Here is a 20,273-nt window from a genome sequence, read left to right as displayed (position 1 = left end):
TAGAGCCAAGCAAGCATACCACAGAATATCACTGTTTGGAGTGGCAAGATATTTCACTAAACATCTTGGGAGGAAATGCGACGAATTTTATGTAAGCATGCTAGGCAATGTACAATATGGGAGAAACCCTCCAAATTTATCAGGATGACAACACAATCGATCCCCAAGTCTTTTGTGGTATTAATCGACATTGCAAAGTTCAAATGAAAGGATCGAGCTACAACACATGCATATATATTATTGGGGCAATCATTTCATGTCTTTACACAGAAGGCACAGGCATATACAATTTAAAACTTTATTCTGTCTTGTAAAAAATGAATTGAATCATATATCATATTTTTGGGTTGGTTTTGGGGGTCAGATGAATCCTAAAGATATACTGTTAACATTAAAGCACAACAAATATCAGACAGATTTCTACAAGTCCATCAGCAGATAGGATAAGATCGTGCTTCGACCACGATCGCAGAGGATCCAGATCCTTATCCTGCAGAGAATTTATATCCTTTGCATATTTCCGAAGCAAAAGATCGTCCAATATCCAGCCAACTAATGTAACAGCAGCATGACATATTATCATACCGGTTTAGTATCCACATACGAGTGGCGTTGAACAGAGCTTCCGCCTGAGAGCATAGTTGGACCTCTGTACCAATTCTGTCTCTTTCGCTCTCAGGAAGCTCAAAACAATCTAGTTGAAACTCGAAAAGCAAAATTTCATCAGGTCCTAAGGTTTAGGTAATAGTATAATAGAGAGAGAAATATGGGTATGCTTGGATGCTAATGTTAACAAATTTTGGGCTGTGGTAGTGATGTGTCACATCCCATCGCCACCATCAAACACCATGTGAATTTGTTCCCAAGTTGATAAAGTGGAGGGTAGATTTGACACCTCACTAACTAACAATTTTTGGTTTGGACCAAGCATACCCATATTCTCATATATATATATATGATAATATTATAATGATATATATATATACCTATAGGTATATAATATATATATTATAATATATATATATATATATATAATATGTATATATATGTATATATATATATATAAAAACAAAGAATTTATCAGATATGATGAACATTATAATACCTGTCCCATTTTGTCCCATAAACCGCGACAGATTGCTACAAAGATTCTGCTCGAGAAAACATTGTACAGATTTCTTATACAATCCGTCAGCTGTGAGCAAGAAAGAGCCTGCATCCTCTCTCTGATGTCTGTTTCGCCCTCTGTTTCTTTACTCTCTTCCAGGATTCTTTTCAGCCTTGTGCTCCTATTTGCTTGTGCCTGAGAAAAATAAAAGTTAGCCTATCAAAATACAATCCGAAAGGGGAGAAAAGAAAAAGGGTAATGCATACTGACATTGGTAATGAGCTTCTCTACAATCGATTCCATATACTTTTTGTACTTTTTCCTTAACATCACAGTGATTGCATTCATTTGCTCTCCGAAAACTGGATTAGAGTCAGCAACAATCAAATATGATGCCCACGATTTTAAAATAGCTTCGATCCTGCAGTGTAACACGTCAAGAATTCTCTTGACAGTATTCAGAAATGTCCCCAACTGCCAGACAAAGAAGAGCAATTAGGAAAAAGAAAACATCAGATGATTTCTATGATCAATTTTATTGGTAGAAAGCGATATAGGATTCCAAGTTGAGGTTAATTCTCTAAAGATTCTGTTCAGAATAAAAAGATTTGGTATATTATTTCTACTGAATGTCTAGGATTTTTCTTCAAACTAACCAAACATTTTGTCATAAAATGTAAGAGATACATAAAAAATGAACTCACTTGATTAGGGACGACATAGGGGGATATACAAGATTGTTTTCTTGTAAACTTCTGCACCTGCTTTTCGATCATCTTCGGGATGCCGTCTCTCAAAGGCAACAATATATCAGAGTATTGCTTCTCAAGTGCTTTCATCACTGCTCTTTCTATGTCAGCCACAAACTAATAATTCAAAGCAAAACGTCAATGTCAATATCTCAACAAAGTTATAGTGATATTTAGGTAAGTTTCTTACACTTTCCAAGTTTAGCAAGTATTGAGGCCACCTATTGATCACAACCTCATACTCGTTTAAGCTGGCTCTTATCTGATCATACATGCTCTCAACAAAAGGAGATGTAGCACAATGTGTTGAGATTTGATAAGGAAGCACCTGTAAGAATAGAAATAGGTTTGAATCCTCATATGTGCTCAGTTTTCTGCTTAAAATTGCCACCATTAGTTTGAGATCTGTCAAATTCTGGTCAAAATTTCCTGAAGAATTAAGAAGAAACTTTTGGGGGAAATACTCGTGTAAATTGGTTTATGTATATGCCTGAAAAGATCTGAGATTATTTTAAAAAATGTGACGCGGAGAAAATTACATATATTATATGAGCCCCTTCAAAATGAATTACCAGATATGCTCATTTTTTTGGCTTAAAAGGGTACTTGCTAGTTTGCGATCTGTCAGTTTCTGGCCAAGTTCAGGGGAAAGTAAAACAAAAATCTACCTATATTTCTTAAAGAATTAGGAATAAACTTTCGAGAAAACTTAAAGCATAAAATTTATGCCTAAAAAGATATGAGTTTATTTCAACAAAAAGAAAGTGAGAAAATAAGTACAAACAACTTATGCGATATAGGCCTAAAAAGATCTGAGTTTATTTCAAAGAAAAGAATATGAGAAAGCAAAGAAAATGACATATATAATACGAGCTACTCCAAATGAATTACTGATATTCTGAAAAAAAACATATGAGCATGTAAAATTAACAACAGAATGTTTCACTACAAATTAGAAACTAACAACAGAATGTTTCACTATAAATTAGAAACAATTAAATCTCTATTTACTAATAAATCTGGCGAGCGACGTTGTAATTTGCAATCAAATATGTTTTTAGTATAACTATTGTCAGCGTGGTATATAAGGAATACCCTATATTTGTTAATGATCAAATTTATTCTAGTTGAACTAGGATGATGCTTCAAGAAACTATTTGGCTAAAGTAAATTTCGTCAACACTTAAATAGTTCAATAACTCGAAGAATGGGTATCATATGATTCAAATGATAAGGTATCAAGAAAAGTTAGCATATAAAAAGAAAAGGAAGAAAGGCTGTCCAAATAAATTTAAGGGAAAAGAAAAATCAAACTCAGAAGATAGAGGTCACCTTCTCAGCCTTGCAAAGGTCAAGCAATTGAAGCTGGGTATCTTGGATCCAAACCACGATGTAATTATGAAACAAGTCTTTTGAAACTACGCCACCAGGAACAGGACTGCAAAAGACATCACACTTTATTAGACATTATCCGCGAGTTAATCATAAATCGCATACCTATCTCCTTCTTCAAGTAGTAGATACACTAAAGTTGTAAATATTTTCAAGTGTCCACAACATCTGCAACATTTCTATAAGTGGGTTAAGTTTCTGATCTGGGTCTAACCTGATACTCCATGAGGCAAGATTTCTCTCAAAATCTGCAGCAGCAATCAACAGTTTGGTAACATGTGTTGAGGGCTTGGATGGAGGACAAGAAGCTAGAAAGCTTCGGAGTCTCTTGCATAGCTCAGTGCTGTAAAGGGATGCAGATATATTTGGTAGATCTATTGAGCTGAGGGGAAAAAATCAAATGAACAAGTCGTTAGCAATGAAAGAACATGCGTCAACGCTAAAATCAGATGCTGCACATGCATCAACATTTAAAATCAAATTATAGAATAAAATTTATTATCATCTCAAGAGTTGAAGTTCCATGACATATCCAAATTCTATAATCATCTTTTTTCATTTTCTTCCAATTTTTCAATTTAAAAGCACCATCAAAGCAGCATTGAAAGAAAGAACAAGAGTCAACACAAAGTGGATGCTGCATGTACAAACGAACGGACCCTTACTTCTGCAAGGTCGGACAGATTCCGACTTTCGCGCTATTTCTGACTAGAGAGAGGACTTAGATGCAGTCTAGAAACGTTTAAAATCAAATTATAGTTAAAATTCATCTCATCTAAAAAGTTGAAGTTCCATGTCATAGCCAAATTCCGTAGTCATCTTTTTTCATTTTCTTTCATTCTTTTAAATTAACAGCACCATCAAAGCATGCTAATCTTTCAGTCTCATTTAAAAAAGATATTTTCTCAACATACAACATACAAGTTTTTGAACAAGGTTTTAATAACAGATAACCTAATTAACAGCACCATCAAAGCATGCTAATCTTTCAGTCTCATTTAAAAAATATATTTTCTCAACATACAACATACAAGTTTTTGAACAAGGTTTTAATAACAGATAACCTAATTAACAGCACCATCAAAGCATGCTAATCTTTCAGTCTCATTTAAAAAAGATATTTTCTCAACATACAACATACAAGTTTTTGAACAAGGTTTTAATAACAGATAACCTTTACAAAATTGAATTTGCCTTGGAAGCTCTCAACTTAAAGAAATGATCATTGCACTACCTCAAACTAAAAAACATACTCATTGCAGTTTGTAATGTAAGACTACCAGCAACTTATCCAAATAAACATATTAGGAGAAAATTTCTCAGAATATTAGGAGAAAATTTCTCACAATAATCAAGAAAACGAATATGAAGCAAAGAAAACCATTCCTTGTTCTTGTTACCATGTAATTTCTAAAGATCATTAAATGCTATAGGAAGTTTGCTCATAGATACCTCGGAAGTATGTGCTGATTATGTATCTTTATATCTGCTTCAATCTCATGGCTTATGTTCAAACACAATGTCTTCATTTTGAGATAAGCTGTAGAGATGGTCATAGCGTCCGTGAGAAAACTTTCAGTGTTGCTTGAAATGAACTCTTCAGTCTCCAACATATATCGCTTACACCTTTTTGCTGCTGCAGTCTGTTCAACAAATGGTTTGTTAGTTTAAATAAACCTTTTGCATTTCAAGGGCAAATACTTATCCAATGTTGAATTAACTTATTCATTTCTAAATAGAAAAACAATGTTTTTTTGGTTTGGGGGGGGAGGGGGGGAGTTGGGTGTTTTTTCTGGTTTTTTTGGGGGGGGGTGGGGGGGGGGGCGTGTTCAGCAAATCTAGTTTATTTCAGGTACAAATCAGATGACATATGCCAACTAAAAAAGTTTATATATCTGATACTTACCAAGAAATAATTTCTCAGTATGCTTTGACTTTCGGGTGACAGCACATCATGAAGAAGGGTGAAAATTTGCACTGCAGGTGCCAGAGCAGGTGCTGCAGACTCTGGTATGGGACCAAATATGTCTGTTAACCCAGTGGGAGAGAGTTCGTCCAGTGACTTGTAGTTCTGAAAAGTAGTTGCCAGTAGCATTTTGATCTGATCTTCACAATCTAACAGTATGCTTCTCTGTAAAATATAAAAATTAATTAGACTATGCTACTTGAAGACATTATGGTCATAAGATTTTGTAGAAGTAAAACTGACAGTGGTCTAATATGATTCTTACATGACTAGTATAATATGATCATCTAAAGGTACATGCAATGTATCTATAGTTGAAGAAGTCAGACTGTAGCGCAGGCTCAATGATGTATCCTCCATTGAGATGAAATATTATGGAATAATGCTTTGTTTGGTAAGCGAAAGATATAACAAGAAAGGTCTGATTACCATAGGTATGGGATCAAAGGCCTACCAAATTAAGTTATGAAATATTTTTCTACATAAGCTGCTAACTATTCGACATCATGTAGTTTCCATTACCATAACATAGAAACTGAAAAAATACCTCTTGTCTGGTTAGAGATTTCTCACTTCGAGCCTTTACAACAGGTAACAGGAGCTCATAGATAAGCTCCAGACACTCCTTAGTGGGTGTAGCAATATTCATGACATTTGAAAGATACCTAGGAGTAAATGCCACAAATAAAGAGCCATTATAATGTTAAACTCTAGATAGAAAAATATAGAATAACATGCAAATGTCCAGCTTGTAATTATAGTCTTTTCTGTAGAATTTTGATCTCGAGTACCTGAGCTTTGTATATGCTTCTGATACTCCATAATAATCAGCAAACTCATTCAGCAGCCACTTCCACACTCCATTTGTGTGCAAATTTTTCGGATGGAAATGTTGAGCGCGCATTGCTGCCTCTAATACCATATCGTAGATAAGGGTTTCAACTACTGGACCACCCTGAATGTAACAAAAATCATAAAGAGGCTGGAAACTTATTTAATATTTGAATATAGACTTGTTTAGGAAATAATTAACATAATCAGGAAAAAAATAGAAGAAAATTAAAAGCTTGTTAAGACCTTTGAAGGGTTTGCCTTCTCAGAAGAGCCAGATACACTGATACAAAGCTCAACCTTGCCTATACATTCATGATCCCCGAGGTATAGTGGCCACCATCTAACTACTTCCCCCTGTTTTAACCCCATAAAACATAAATAAGATGTTAACATGTTTAACATGGGCAACTATTAAAAACGAGAAAAGAAACATACATGATGGTCAGCCAGAGAAGAGATTTCAACTATTGCCCGCCCGTGGGTTCCCTTGTTAATATCTCTTACTTCTATGTAAAGTGCATCTGTTGGGTTCTCAGGATAGCTGAGAAAGGCACATGAATAATTATTAAAAACAAATAATCAGGGAGAGCTTCAATAGAAAAAGGATGTAAGTTTCAGATATTGAGCTTACAAGACATGCGAATCTCCACTTCCAGGTCTTAAGTAGAAAAGTGAACCGGACTCTGAGCCTTCACCGGAACTTTTCAATTGTAATGAGCATGAAATAGCTTCTGAAATACAAATATATGTCAAAAACTAATAATATCATTATATTGGGAGACTAAATGAAGAATAAGGAAGTCAGTGTCGACCTTCAGTAGAGGCTGCTAGTGGAGATGATTTTAACGAATTAAGATGACTTTTCATGATTGTTGTCACATGTTTTACATACTCAGCCCCCATCTGCAAATATAGATCTCGTTGAGATGATGTAGCCCGAAGTCTCCTTCTCCATGGAACCATGCGAACTCGTTTCACTAGCAAAGCAAAGGATTGAAATACTCTCTAAATATAAATATTAAATGAATGGAAGTTCTATTGTTGTAAATAGACCTATTGTTCTATCGCCCAATTGCAGATAGACCCCTATAGTTCTATTCCTACGGATAGACCCCCTGTGCTATCACCCAATTGCAGATAGAACCCTTAAGTAAAATATTTTAGACTCGTTTACCCTCAAGTGGTCTATTTGTCAAAAAACAAATTTGTCTTTAGATCTATTGTTGTAAATAGACCTAGTGTTCTATCGCCCAATTGCAAATAGACCCCTATAGTTCTATTGCTGCGGATATACCCCCTGTGCTATCACCCAATTGCAGATAGAACCCTTAAGTAAAATCTTTTAGACTCGTTTACCCTCAAGTGGTCTATTTGTCAAAAAACAAATTTGTCTTTATCTGAAGGTGTCAAAATTTCACATTGGGAGCCTATCTGCAATAATAGAACTACAGAGGGGGTGTATCTGCAATTGGGCAATAGTACAGGGTGTTTATTCACAATTAACCCTAAAAATAACACATTCAAACTCAGAACTAAGACAGGCATCTAATTTCACAGTTAAATTTGATTTGTTCATTTGTTGAAGGGGTAGTAGGATCAATTTCCCAAAAAAAAAGAACATACTTCATGGAAATGTACTTCATTTCAAATAATGAAGTTCTTAAAATAACTTACCTTCATTTCAAAAAGGCAATACTTCATGGAAAAAAGCATACTTCGTGGAAATAGACCAAGAGGTCATTTTATATTAGTCTATGTATATATAAAATTCAAGAATATTGGATATTCACCTTCAATCTTGACCTGTTCAATCTATGTATATATAAAATTCAAGAATATTGGATATTCACCTTCAATCTTGACCTGTTCAATTACGTTCTTTCCTTTTCTACTGCATGTGCGTTCTGTATTATCCGACCTCCCTCCCTCCTGAATATGTCCTCGTGGTTGGAGCAAAAACTTCTGTATGCTGCATGTACAAAAAGAGGTTATTCTAGTTGGGCTGAAATAGAATTAGGACTTCACTAAGCTAGTAACTACATACCCAAAGGCATTACGGAGAACCATGCACTCGTCCCTAAGAAATTCTGTTGCCTCAATACAGTTTTTCGCCCAAGAATTAAGGCACAGGCGGAAACATGCATCATAGGCCACAAAGCTCTGCCATGCGCTCTGGACACTGGCACAACAGATAAAATCAAACATGCAAAACGAATAAGTAGATGCTTTATTGATGATAAAGATACCAAAATGAACAACAAAATAATAAGAGAAGTTTAAACTTAAGAATCAAAATATATACTTGTTGATGAGCTTACCTTGTAGTATAACATGGCATTTGATCAGAAAGCATGTCTCCGTCCCGAGAAGTGGTTCTGTATTCATATTCCAAATAGGAAGGTAAGGAATAGGAAATGTCAATCTTACAATAATTTAACCAGATAAATCTAAACAGAACAAATGAATTGCTTTCATTCACCATTTCCTTAACCTATTTTCTTATTCAAATTTTACAAGTGTAACCGTAGAGAGTATGTATATTGTTATACCTTGGAGGTAGTTCATCAGTTTTCTGCATCCCCAAATCCGACGAGACTTTGACACTTTCATATGTGGGCTTTGAGAGATCTGTTATATTGATGTGAAAAAATTAGTTTGTAGTTCTGATTATGACTTGATTTCTGTTATTTCAAAATTTAGTACCTTCTACTTCCAATTCACTCCCTTCTATTTCACTTTCAGCAATAGGAGGTGCACTCGGTGTACCCAGTTCTTGAAAACTTGAGCTCATACAATCATGATAAATAGAACCCTGCAAAATTACATGTATTAAATACACTATGTACAAGCAATAATTGACCTTTTAAAAGAAGGAAAATTGCTTACTCGTGAATCAGGCAGTCCATTTTGCTCCAAGATGGAATTTCTAGCAGCTGTTACATTGACCCTTAAGTTCTCCTTAGAGAGTCCTCTAGCCAAAGGGCGCTGTTGCCTAGTTATTGCAGGATCATGGGCTGAAATCACCTCTTCATCATAAGTTGCGTTCTTAGATTTCTCACACGACAGAGAGTCGAAGGATTCAGAATCTTCATCCTCATAGTTGTCTGAAAAATGGGCATAAAATCCCTCGGGAGAACCCACGCTCTCATTCTCATCCTCTGAATCAGTGTAGATGCTCGGCTGAAGCCCTAACAAACCTGAATGCAACTTTGCAGGGGATATCAAGCCTGAGTTGAATTTTAAAGGAGGCAGACTTTTTGGCGAGTAAAATTTGCTGCTTTCGCATAACAACTGCAGACTCGAAGATGAATTTGCTTGATATTCTGTAAGGGGAGAGCGAGGTCTCTGAGCTACATCTGTGTCCTGCATTACACAATGCAAATTTGCCAAAAGAGCTAGGTATTTAGAGACCAATTAAACACTAATCAATTAAAGGAAATGATGAATTACAGAAAAAAAATTAATCAGTGTGATACAACCAAGGGGGCGCCATTTGAGAGAAAATGAAAAGAAATTGACCCATAGGGAGGGTAAACAAAACTAAGCAAATTGGTTTTCAAATTTGCTTTAAGAAACCCTAAATTGAGTAACCTTCACTGGAAAAAATTCGTAAAAATATTGATTTCTAAATTAGGAAATCCTGAATCCAACAAGAGCTAAAAGATTCAGAAAGAAACCCAAAAGAAACTGACACAAACTAATATCAAGAAACCATTCAAAAATCAACACAAGGATACGAAAATTAAAATAAAAAACCCCAAATTGGGAGGGTAAACAAAACTTAGCAACTTGGTTTTAAAGGAAAATATAAAAGGAAAAAACCTAAATTAGGTAACTTTGTGCAAATCGATTCCTGAACAAGAAAATCCCGAGACCAACCATAGATAAAGGCTTCAAGAAAAAAACCCCAGAAAGAAATCGAAGCAAACTAGTATCAAGAAACCCATTCAAGAATCAAAACAATAAGACGGAATTTAAGATAAAAAGCCAATTTTGAGAAATTACAAAGAAATCAGCTCAAGAAACAGGATTTCTTCAAGTGAGAAAAAGTCCTTTTTATTGAAGACAGACCTTTGAACCCATTACAGTAATTGAAAATTTGAAGAAATTAGAAATGGGTTTAGGGTTTCTTTTTTTCTTTCCTCTGACCTGCTTGACCCAGTTGATTGCATTCTGATCTAACCCTTCGGTGAACATTCTTGCAGCAGTGAGAGAGAGAGAGAGAGAGAGAGAGAGAGAGAGAGAGAGCGATTAGGGTTTTGAAGTGATCTCTGTATGGGAGCTGAGGAGGTGGGGATCGTGGGCTTAGTGAGAGAAGGAAGATGATGGTAATAACGGCTAGTTTTCTTTTCTTTTTTGAAAAAAAAGAAGAAAAGAGGGGGTTCAAAAAATTGTCTTTCACCATCACCTAATTGCAACGAGACCCCTGTCGTTCTATTTATTTCAAATGGGTACCCTATAGTTCTGCTTGTTGCAAATAGACCCCTTATTAGTATTGGCCCAAGGGTAATAACCCCACGGTCAACTTTCTTGACACTTTTATAATTAAAAAAAAAGCAATTTGGGGGTATGTACACTGGCCAATAGAATTATAGGGGTTTATTCGCCTCCTCAAACATTTTTAATAATTTTAATGAGTAAAAAAAATCACCTAGGGGACCTATTCGCAAGTAGAATTACAGAGAATCTGTTCACAACAAATGGATCTATAGAGGGTCTCTATGCAATTGGCTAATACTACATGGGTCTGTTTTCGGTTAACTCTTAAAAAAATGCGTCTTCTAGTGTTTATATCGGCCTGAAGGCTACGGGTCGGATCTGAATTTCTTAAACCCGATTACTGTTCACCGGGAAAGTTTACTAAAAGGACAAAATATAGAGAAATATTCAAACTGACTACTTTAAACTGAAGATTGGATTGATTAGTAGGTTTAGAATTTAAATTCTAAAAGAACCAGGGGCCTAAAATAGATTTTATATTTGTCAATTTATATGTATCTCCTCCCGCTCGTCTGCCTTTGTTCTGGACAAAATGACGGCAGCGGTAACATGAAGCATGAACTTGATTCGCTCTCATCTCCTCCCCTCATCGAAACCCTCTCACATTCAAATTCTCATCAATTTCTTCTCATCAAAACCCAGGAATCTCCATTCAAATCCGAACACCCTCACTCTCAACCAAAATCTCTCCGCTCTCGTACGCCAAGGCAATTTCGGTGAAGCCCGCAACCTGTTCGATGAAATGCCTGAAAGAAACCTCATCACCTATTCCACCATGATCAACCTCTATATAAAGAATGGTGACCTTCTCAAAGCAGAATCCCTCTACACCCAATTGCCCAAATCGAATGTAGTCGTTGACTCCGTGATGATCGATGGGTTATCGAAGGCGGGTCGAATTGACGATGCCCAGAGGCTATTTGATTCAATGAGCTCAAGAAATGTGTTCTCGTGGACTAGTTTGTTGTCTGGGTACTGTCGAATTGGGGAGATTTCGAAGGCGAGGGAGATTTTCGATCGAATGCCCGATAAAAATGTGTACTCGTGGAACACGATGGTGTTGGGTTATGCAAGAAATGGGCAACTGGGTGAAGCTTTGGAGATGTTCGATCGAATGCCTGAGAGAAATGTTGTGTCGTGGACAGCGATGGTTAGGGTTTTGGCTGAGAGTGGGAGAATTGATGAGGCCCGTGAGATGTTTGATAGAATGCCACATAGGAACTTGTACTCTTGGAACGTGATGATTTCTGGGTATCTGGGTGCGGAGAAGCCGAAAGAAGCAGTTGAGTTGTTTGAATCGATGACTGAGAGGAATGTGGTTTCTTGGACGACAATGGTCACTGGGCTGGCACGGAACGGGTCCATAGAGAGAGCACGAGATATCTTTGACCGCATGCCAAGAAAGGACGTTGCATCATGGAACGCGATGATTACTGTGTACGGAGAGAAAGGGCTCATGGTGGATGCCCGTGAGTTGTTCGACTCGATGAAAGAGAGGAATGTAGTAACGTGGAATGCAATGATTGATAGCTATGCGAAAAATGGATTTCAAAACGAAGCAGTAGAACTCCTCATTCTCATGCTTCGCTCGCCGGCAAAGCCAAACGAGACTACTCTAACTAGCGTCTTAGTCGCACTAGAGAATGCCCTTGAAATCATGGTGATTCATGGGCTAGCCAAATCGCTTGGTTTCGACTCAGACACATCTCTCACAAACGCTCTAGTCACTATGTACTCGAGGAGCGGCGATCTGAGCTCAGCTCGTCTCGCCTTTGAGGATCTCGAAGCTAAGGACATTGTGTCATGGACTTCGATGATCCTAGCTTACTCTTATCATGGCCAAGGCCACCATGCATTGCAAACATTCGCGAGAATGTTGAGACGCGGAGCGGTACCCGATAGCACAACATTCATAGGGGTGCTATCAGCTTGTAGCCATTGCGGGCTCGTTGAAAAGGGGCAAAGGTTTTTTGAGTCCATGGACCGAGCATACAAATTGAAACCTCGAGCTGAGCACTACTCCTGCCTTGTCGATCTACTCGGCAAAGCAGGGAGATTTGACGAGGCAAATGCTGTCGTCAGCAGAATGGCCCCTGAGGACCGAGATGGAGGAGTGTTGGTTGCGTTGCTGGGGGCGTGCAGGGCGCACCAACCTGCACACAATGAGATCAGTTTGGCGAGCGAAATAGGAGAGGAGTTGATGAGGAGAGAGGAGGCAGGGTCGGGGGTGTATGCGTTGTTGGCGAACATGTACGCGTCGAGGGGGGAGTGGGGGGAGGCGGCGAGGGTGAGGAGGAGGATGAGGGAGAGGAGGGTGGAGAAGGTGGCGGGGAGGTGGCGGGGGTGAGTAGTGTTGAGGTGGGGCGGAGTAGTCATGTTTTCTATGTTGGGGATAGGGTGCATCCTCGGGTCGATGAGGTGTATGGTTTGATTGATGAGGTGCTTGTGCCTCAGATGAGGGGCGTAGGGGACTTCGAATTCATCAAGTGCTCGCATGCTTGAGAATGGTAATACAGAGGCCTGTTTGAACTCGCGATGATACACAGCATCGCTTAGTCACAGGCTATTCCACTTACGTGTTTTGTAAAGCTTTGTCCTTTGCGGTGGAGATAGTAGGAGGAAAAGACCATAGATTTTATGTTTATGCTAAGGGGTGTTTATGCTAAGGGGGTGTTTGGTTGCATTGTTTTTGAGAAATATTTTCTCAAAAGTACTGACACATTGCATTTATGTAATTAAGAGTTTTCTATACATTTCTATAAACTGTGTTTGGCTCCAAAAAATTTTACAGAAATGTTTTCTGTAAAGTGCCCAAAAGTACCAAATTTTATGGAAATTGATTTCCTTCTAAAATGGGAGGAAATCTCTTGGAAATCTGACGCATTCATTATTTAAATAATAAAACTCATTAACTCTTTTCTACAAAGTTCTCACTTTTCTATAAAGTTGGTCGTGTTTGGTTACATTTCTATAAATTATAGGAAATGTTGCTATTTTTCCAAAAGTTATTTCTCATTTTCTTGTTTTGAACCAAACAAGCACAATACAAAAAATAAAAAAATTTGTATTTTTTAACTTCTCAAAACTTTTCCTATAATTTATTTAAGAAATACAAGGAAATCAAATTTGGGATGGAAAACATTTCCTATAATTTATAGAAATGTAACCAAACACCCCCTAACATGCTAGAATTTTCATTCAAAAAACCACCAGTTTTTGTTACAACTCCAAGCACTAATATGTGGAGATCTTCCTCTTCAATTGCAATACATATTGTGCATAGCTTAGCCGTCAAGTATGCACATAGTAACATAATATAACCTCAGTTAATGAGTAAAGGATTTGATATTCAATTTGAAGAGGTGACGGTTGAACATTTGAAGACTGAAATAACACAAGGGATATGACGCTGAACTTCTGAACCAGAAAACAGGCCTCACAATAAACGTGAAACCTCAGCTGCTCTCGAACCCGAAAATACGAAACACACCTGCAATATTTGATTATACAGCTCATGAGAACTTGCGCAAAGGATTTATAGAAACTTTAACCCGATCGTTTCATTGTCGAGGATGTAAAAATATACCCTGTTGTGAGTTAAAGCTATTTCAGCTGTCACAGTCATTTATTCATCGAGAAGTTTTATAGCCGCAGATTTTGATTATAGTTCCCTGAATAGCTTCATCCTCAAAAGATGGGAAAGGATATAGAAAGACAAGAATTACCTTCATCAGCCTGATATTTGTTTTTGTCATCTCCGGCATAGGCCAGTAAATTATACTTGGGGTTCCACTCCACACTGTTCATCGCAGCCTTGCACGGAATCTGATGCACAGATCGACCATTCTGGACATTGGACTGGTTAAAGCCCACAAAGCATAAAAGAGATCTAAGTATTGTTACATAAACATTGGTTCGAGAAAATCGTGAGAGCTGTTCAGAAATTGATAAGAATTATTACAATGTCGATGAAGGGATCCTCGCTAGCTGAAGCAATATACTCTCCTGTGTGGTTGAAACTTATTGTTCTCACCGGCCATCTGAATTATGAACAAGAAACTACTTTAAAAAGAATGAACATTCTTCATTAGTACGGGTAATATCAATCTAAAAGATAGTATTCTTCATTAGTACGGGTAATATCAATCTAAAAGATACTGCTTTTCCTGATAACATATTTAAATTCAATTGTGGCTCTGGTTCCCATTTGTTCTCGTTATTTCAGATATTTTCATTATTGTCACAGTAATTATGCTTTGAACAACTCGTGTATATCATTTGGTCCTGGATCAACGGTGAAAGAATTTAGGCAGTCACTGACTGCAGATGTGAACTGGAAACATAAGGATAAGAATTACGAGTAGTGCATCATACAAACTTAATTCCAGATATTCTAACTATTCTAACAACACAATACCCACAGCAGTCCATGATCTAATTTAGACAGGTGAAGACTTGAAAAATTAGAATCTTACTCAAGTTTTGTGAATGTTCTGACACACAGCATCTCGGAAATATCCCAAAGGCTGACCAAAGAATCAGCACTTCCCACAGCAAAGTATCTGTAACATTGATTAATAGTTAGAAGTGACACTGTCGTATTTTCTTGCTGCATTCATACATTGAACAATTGGTTACATGCAAAAATAACGAAAAACCTGTGCACATATTTCAACATTTCAACAAATTTAACAAGTTATGCAACACCAATTCTACTGATGCAAATTAGGATGTGTGATGACAGAAAATATTAGTACCATACAACCTATTCATAATGTAAAAGATCACATTCGAAAAATGCACTGGGCTTTCTCCCTTAGAATGATTGAAAATTCAAATTACCTTCCCATGGGATCAATTGCAATGCAATAGCAGCCTGCTGTATGAGCCATCAAGGTGTGAAGTACACGAAGAGATGGATAAGCCAGTACCTCAACAGTCCCTGTACAAGATAAAACTTGGCATTAAGGATGTAATGCATGTCATATTAACGACAGTAATAATGATGTATTGCCATAATTTGGTTAAATCTATATAACAGACACTTCCAGATAAAGAAGCCTAAGACACTAAACAATAGTGCTTGATGAGAATGAGATAGAATGAAGATTAACCTCACCATTCCCAGTTGTAAGAAAGAATAGATCTCCAGACGTATTCCATGCGATCTCATTAACCTGGAGCATTAGCATTACATCAGAAAAAGTGTGGAAAAACTCCAATAACATGTTTGGCAAAAAAGCCTTAGGAACAATCAGCTTGAATACTCCACAGAAGTTTTGCACAGATTTCAGTAGTTTTGAAGTCTTAAAGCAAGTTTTGTCCTAGAGGACCACTCCAAACAATTACAGAAATCATCCGCATATTAATTTTATTCACAGCTGTTCGTCTTTCGTAAATCCAAGTTTTGAAGTCTTAAAGCAAGTTTTGTCTTAAGCAAGCTTTTCTCATGAAGGGAACACACCATAAGACAGATAGAATGACTGAAATAGGACACATGAATGGATCTTGATACATGGACTGGGATCAAGAGATGACAATAAGCTGGCTTTCACAACAAGTAATAGGAAGGTAGAGAATAACATAATGAAGAAAAGAGAGTCTGGATGTGTATTGAGTCTTGATTCATCCTAGGTAATCTTTTCGGATGAATGGAAAGCATGCAATTAAGCTTAAATTGAACCATGTGCTTCATAACTGTTCTGCTGCATGAACTTTTTCGTACAGTATTAGCTGCAACGTTTACTCCTCTGCAACTATCTCAACTTAAGAAGGAACCACAATTTTAACTAAACAATCATTATGCGTAGAACTGAATTACTTCAAGGAATATTACTGTAAAATGCAAAAGTCAAGAAAACATGAATTGCACGGATGACTTTTTCAAGAGATGAGAATAACAATTTATAATGGAATGGAAAAGAAGAAGAAAGTGTAGTAGCATATGGAGGTTAGACTAAAGAAACACTGATTAATTATTTTACGATTGAAAATACCTCATAATTAAACTTTCGCCTATGCAATGGTTTAAACTTTCGAACATCTATAATTGTAAGTTCATCCTCCTGCAAGACCAAAAAATAGCACACCCAATAGAAATCATAATCAATATCAAGCGGTGAAGTTTAAAAAAAACACACACACACACACACACAAAAGACATCAGTTAGGAATCTAGTCACTGATTCTGTTGATTGTTGTGTTATATAAATTGCACAAACAGTAAGGTATTAAGCTGCCAATGACTTGGGCGTACTTATGGCCAAAAAGCTTGATCTGAAAGCGAACGCCCAAGGGCTTCGAACATTGTTATAATGAATACATCATATTAGTGTAGAGGAAATCCAATAACACCTTATTAAGTAACTGAATGAGCAAATAGAGAAAAGTCTATAGATACTATACTCATTGTCCAGAATCTTTCAAGAGAAGGGTTTACCTTAGACTAATTTGGTGAGGTTATGGAATATAAGGAGTAATGTTTTCACACTTTTTTAGATGTGAATTATGTATAAAGAGCAGGAAAGGAAGGGATAAATTAAGCTTCCATGGATGGAAGTTGCAATAGATGAGCAGGAAAATAAAGAGCAGGAAAGGAAGGGATAAATTAAGCTTCCATGGATGGAAGTTGCAATAGATGAGCAGGAAAGGATTGCATTCTGCTTTTGAATCTGGCCCTTATGGGACTGGCCAGTGAAGGGTGATCATTGAAATCAAAGTGTCAAACTGAAGTAGATAGCTTAAGTTTGATAGTTATGATCATGTGCTTGATATTGCTTTCGCATTCATGTACTGGACGTGAGTTTATCACGTGTTGCTTCAATTCATTATCAAAATGTGTCAGAGGACCATAAAGGAAAGAAAGTCTTTAAATAAACATTCTCCTTAAATAAAATCTGTTTTATTTACCTTGTTTCCAACAGCTAGATGAGTACCATCAGGTTTGAAAGTGATGTTGATATTTTCTCCACTGAGTTCAACCTGTTGAGAGCATTTTCCACCTAGAAACCAGATATTAGTAAGCAGATAACCTTTAAAAAACAAGTAATTATAAAACTGAACTGTCTCTTTAGCAGCTATAGCAATCCAGAAAAGTAAAAGCACCAAAAGAGTTACATTCATGCAAGGAGTAACTGAGTTTCTAAGATGCATCATAGGAAACATGCCCTATTTTTGCACATTTCAAAGAAACCAAAATTTATGTGTTCTCTAACTATTTATAATCACAACCACAAGTATCGTGCTACAACACAGACACAATATACCGGTAGCAATTCTTCGTAACTGTTACACGGTTACATGATTATATATGATTTTTTTGTAATACATTTATATGCAGTCATAAAATTATATTTATTGTGTTGGTATTCATAAATGAAAGAACCTAAGCAGGAACATTATTTATAAGACAATTATCATTTGTAGGAACAATGTACTCTATTATTACATATGTTTTGAGACTACAAAAAAATCAATATCAAAGTCATGTATGACCACACCAGATGTGCCTATTTCAGTTAGGCAGGCTCTCTTACGTTAAACTTACACGTACCAGAGGATGTTTAGTAATTAGTATTAAGATATTTGTAAGCATTTTGACACCGTATTATATACACCTCAAAATTAAGCAAAATGGGGAAGTCGCTGATCGGTCCTTCAAATGGTGGAATCATAGAACATATTGCCTAAACCCATTATTTTACAAAGATAACTGCCAAAATCCAAATTTCAGGTGCAGCAAAAGTTCTCGCCTTTTTTGTTGTTGGAGGATGTAGGATGAAGCTACCACTCAGCCATAGACAACATAACAATTATACAACATAAAATTCCTACATACCATAAAACACCCATAACATGCAAAACAAAATGCTGACCAACCATAGTTCACCAGAAAAAAAGCAATTTTTTCTATAAAAACGCAGGAAAAATACTAGAGCTAATGCGACTGCAACTACCATTGAGATTCAAAGTTCCAACGGAAAAGGGGTAAAACACATAATTCTCTTTTATGCTGTTTCAATATATATTTAAATTAGTTGAATATATCACAATAAAACAGTCAGATAACTATGCAATTGAGGTACAAAAATCTTTAATTTTTCAATATGAACAAATTTTCAAAACAGCCCCAAAATTTTTTTTATTTTTCAAAATCGACCCATTTTTTTTTACCAAAATTGACCCGGTTTTTGCCACGTGGGCTTAATGACGTTCCTAAACAGTCGGGGTTGGCAACCCCGACTGTTTAGGAGAGTGTTAAACCCTAATTAATGTCCTTAAACCCAAAATTTGCATGTCCTAAACAGTCGGGGTTGCCAACCCCGACTGTTTAGGAACTTCATTAAGCCCACGTGGCAAAAACCGGGTCGATTTTGGTAAATAAAAAAAACCGGGTCGATTTTGAAAAAAAAATCTTTTTGGGACTGTTTTGAAAATTTGTTCTTTTCAATATTCATGCTAATGTTTCACCGTAAACGGCATCAAAACGCAAGTCAAAGGATTTGAGGACACTTACTACGAGCATCCCATAGACGGACCGTCTTGTCTCCTGCCGCAGTTGCGACCAAGTCATTGTGCTTAGGATCCCAACACAACTGATCCACACTATCCGTGTGCCCTTTCAGTTCAACATCTTTCACTTTCCCCTAAATTAAGGACACAAAACAAAACTTTCAACAGAATTTACGCAAAAAAATCAATAAAAATTTCACCCTAGAGGATTAGAAAGATTACATGGCCACTGGGATCGATGTTCCAAACTCTGGCGGTGTGATCAACGGAGCCCGATGCGAGCTTTGTTCCAGTGCAGTTCCACGCTACAGAGTGAACCTTCATAAAAAAATTCAGTACCAATTGATCGATTTTAGAGTTTGATTTACGGAGATTCTAGGGTTTCTAGACGATTTTTAGCATCAAATTGAAGGAAGACCCATTTTACTAGGGATTGAGGAGATGAAAATGCACAGAGAAAGATGGATTTTTGATTGCGAATTCACCTTCTTTTTGTGGCCTTGGTATTCTCTCGAGATTAGGGTTTTGAAGTTAACGGGCTTCTCCTCCATTGCTGCTCTCTGAGAGGCGCGACTGAATTGGGTCTTTTTTCACACGTTGACAGAAGGTTTCGGAGTGGCTATTAGCACGTGATGTGCACGTGCCGATGGGTACTAGCGCCCCCCAACCGCCTTCCTCTTTCATATTATCAAATTAGTCCGCCAAATCTTTATGTTTCGGAAATAAGCCCCCCAAAACTCTTTTAAGTGTTTTGATATTAGACGCCCAAATCTATATATTTTGAATTGGTTCCTCGTCTTTAAACTAGCTGCTACCTAGAAACACTAATTCAAAACTATCAAGACTTGGAGGACTGATTTCAAAATATGAAAGTTTTGAGGCTGACTCACATAGGTTGAAAAAAACGTAACTTAATTTGGTGAAAATAATCCACATACAAATTGTTTGAGATTCTCCACATTATTGTACATGAGAAAATCATCCATATCACATATGTCGCCTATTAATGTTGTGGTTATGTCTATAGTCCATGACATGAAAATACTTTTTTAAATGAATGAAAATACACATATTGTCTGTTATGCATCAATAAAGAATTCCCAGTGTAAAACTTCTATATTTTTGTTGATGTCTGATATCAAACAGTCAAATAAAATGAGTGATTAAGTTGATGGAGGTCCTCTAACCCTCCGAATGTCTGGTTCTGGTGTAA

At 36.8% G+C, this 20,273-nt stretch overlaps 3 protein-coding genes across 3 annotated transcripts; 1 reads left to right on the top strand and 2 right to left on the bottom strand.

The window, feature by feature from the left end:
- LOC109841860 lies at positions 392-10,409 on the bottom strand. Its single transcript, XM_020410793.1, has 23 exons — positions 10,199-10,409; positions 8,936-9,412; positions 8,753-8,861; positions 8,599-8,677; positions 8,368-8,424; positions 8,094-8,228; positions 7,900-8,018; positions 6,862-7,026; positions 6,681-6,780; positions 6,485-6,590; positions 6,293-6,403; positions 6,007-6,170; positions 5,763-5,880; positions 5,156-5,380; positions 4,702-4,892; positions 3,464-3,631; positions 3,190-3,295; positions 2,048-2,185; positions 1,813-1,974; positions 1,379-1,582; positions 1,106-1,303; positions 605-694; positions 392-490 (listed from the first exon to the last, which is right to left on the bottom strand). The coding sequence occupies exons 1-23, from the start codon at positions 10,244-10,246 to the stop codon at positions 392-394; spliced, it is 3,369 nt and encodes a 1,122-aa protein (XP_020266382.1). The 5' UTR covers positions 10,247-10,409.
- LOC109820966 (pentatricopeptide repeat-containing protein At4g02750-like) lies at positions 10,948-13,317 on the top strand. Its single transcript, XM_020387184.1, is given in 2 exon segments — positions 10,948-12,863; positions 12,866-13,317. Coding segments are annotated over 2 exon segments (1,944 nt in total). The 5' UTR covers positions 10,948-11,105; the 3' UTR covers positions 13,052-13,317.
- Positions 13,711-19,686, bottom strand: LOC109820887 (THO complex subunit 3). Its single transcript, XM_020387108.1, has 11 exons — positions 19,546-19,686; positions 19,283-19,378; positions 19,065-19,194; positions 17,459-17,550; positions 16,546-16,614; positions 15,669-15,726; positions 15,392-15,491; positions 15,025-15,111; positions 14,511-14,589; positions 14,275-14,407; positions 13,711-14,039 (listed from the first exon to the last, which is right to left on the bottom strand). The coding sequence occupies exons 1-11, from the start codon at positions 19,609-19,611 to the stop codon at positions 14,005-14,007; spliced, it is 945 nt and encodes a 314-aa protein (XP_020242697.1). The 5' UTR covers positions 19,612-19,686; the 3' UTR covers positions 13,711-14,004.

The sequence above is a fragment of the Asparagus officinalis genome, chromosome 1 (genome assembly GCF_001876935.1).
Source record: "Asparagus officinalis chromosome 1, Aspof.V1, whole genome shotgun sequence".
Lineage (NCBI taxonomy): Eukaryota > Viridiplantae > Streptophyta > Magnoliopsida > Asparagales > Asparagaceae > Asparagus > Asparagus officinalis.
This window is presented reverse-complemented; position numbering and strand designations above follow the sequence as displayed.

Bases quoted from the DNA above. Each gene is read 5' to 3' on its own strand.
- LOC109820887 (XM_020387108.1), bottom strand. From the start codon at position 19,611: ATGGAGGAGAAGCCCGTTAACTTCAAAACCCTAATCTCGAGAGAATAC. The intron at 15,727-16,545 runs GTATTTTCAATC...CTAATGCTCCAG, and splicing joins GGCGAAAGTTTAATTATGAG to GTTAATGAGATCGCATGGAA. The intron at 14,040-14,274 runs GTAATTCTTGTC...CAAATATTGCAG, and splicing joins CAAATATCAGGCTGATGAAG to GTGTGTTTCGTATTTTCGGG.
- LOC109841860 (XM_020410793.1), bottom strand. From the start codon at position 10,246: ATGTTCACCGAAGGGTTAGATCAGAATGCAATCAACTGGGTCAAGCAG. The intron at 1,975-2,047 runs GTAAGAAACTTA...TTGAATTATTAG, and splicing joins ACTTGCTAAACTTGGAAAGT to TTTGTGGCTGACATAGAAAG. The intron at 1,304-1,378 runs GTCAGTATGCAT...TATTTTTCTCAG, and splicing joins TAGAGAAGCTCATTACCAAT to GCACAAGCAAATAGGAGCAC.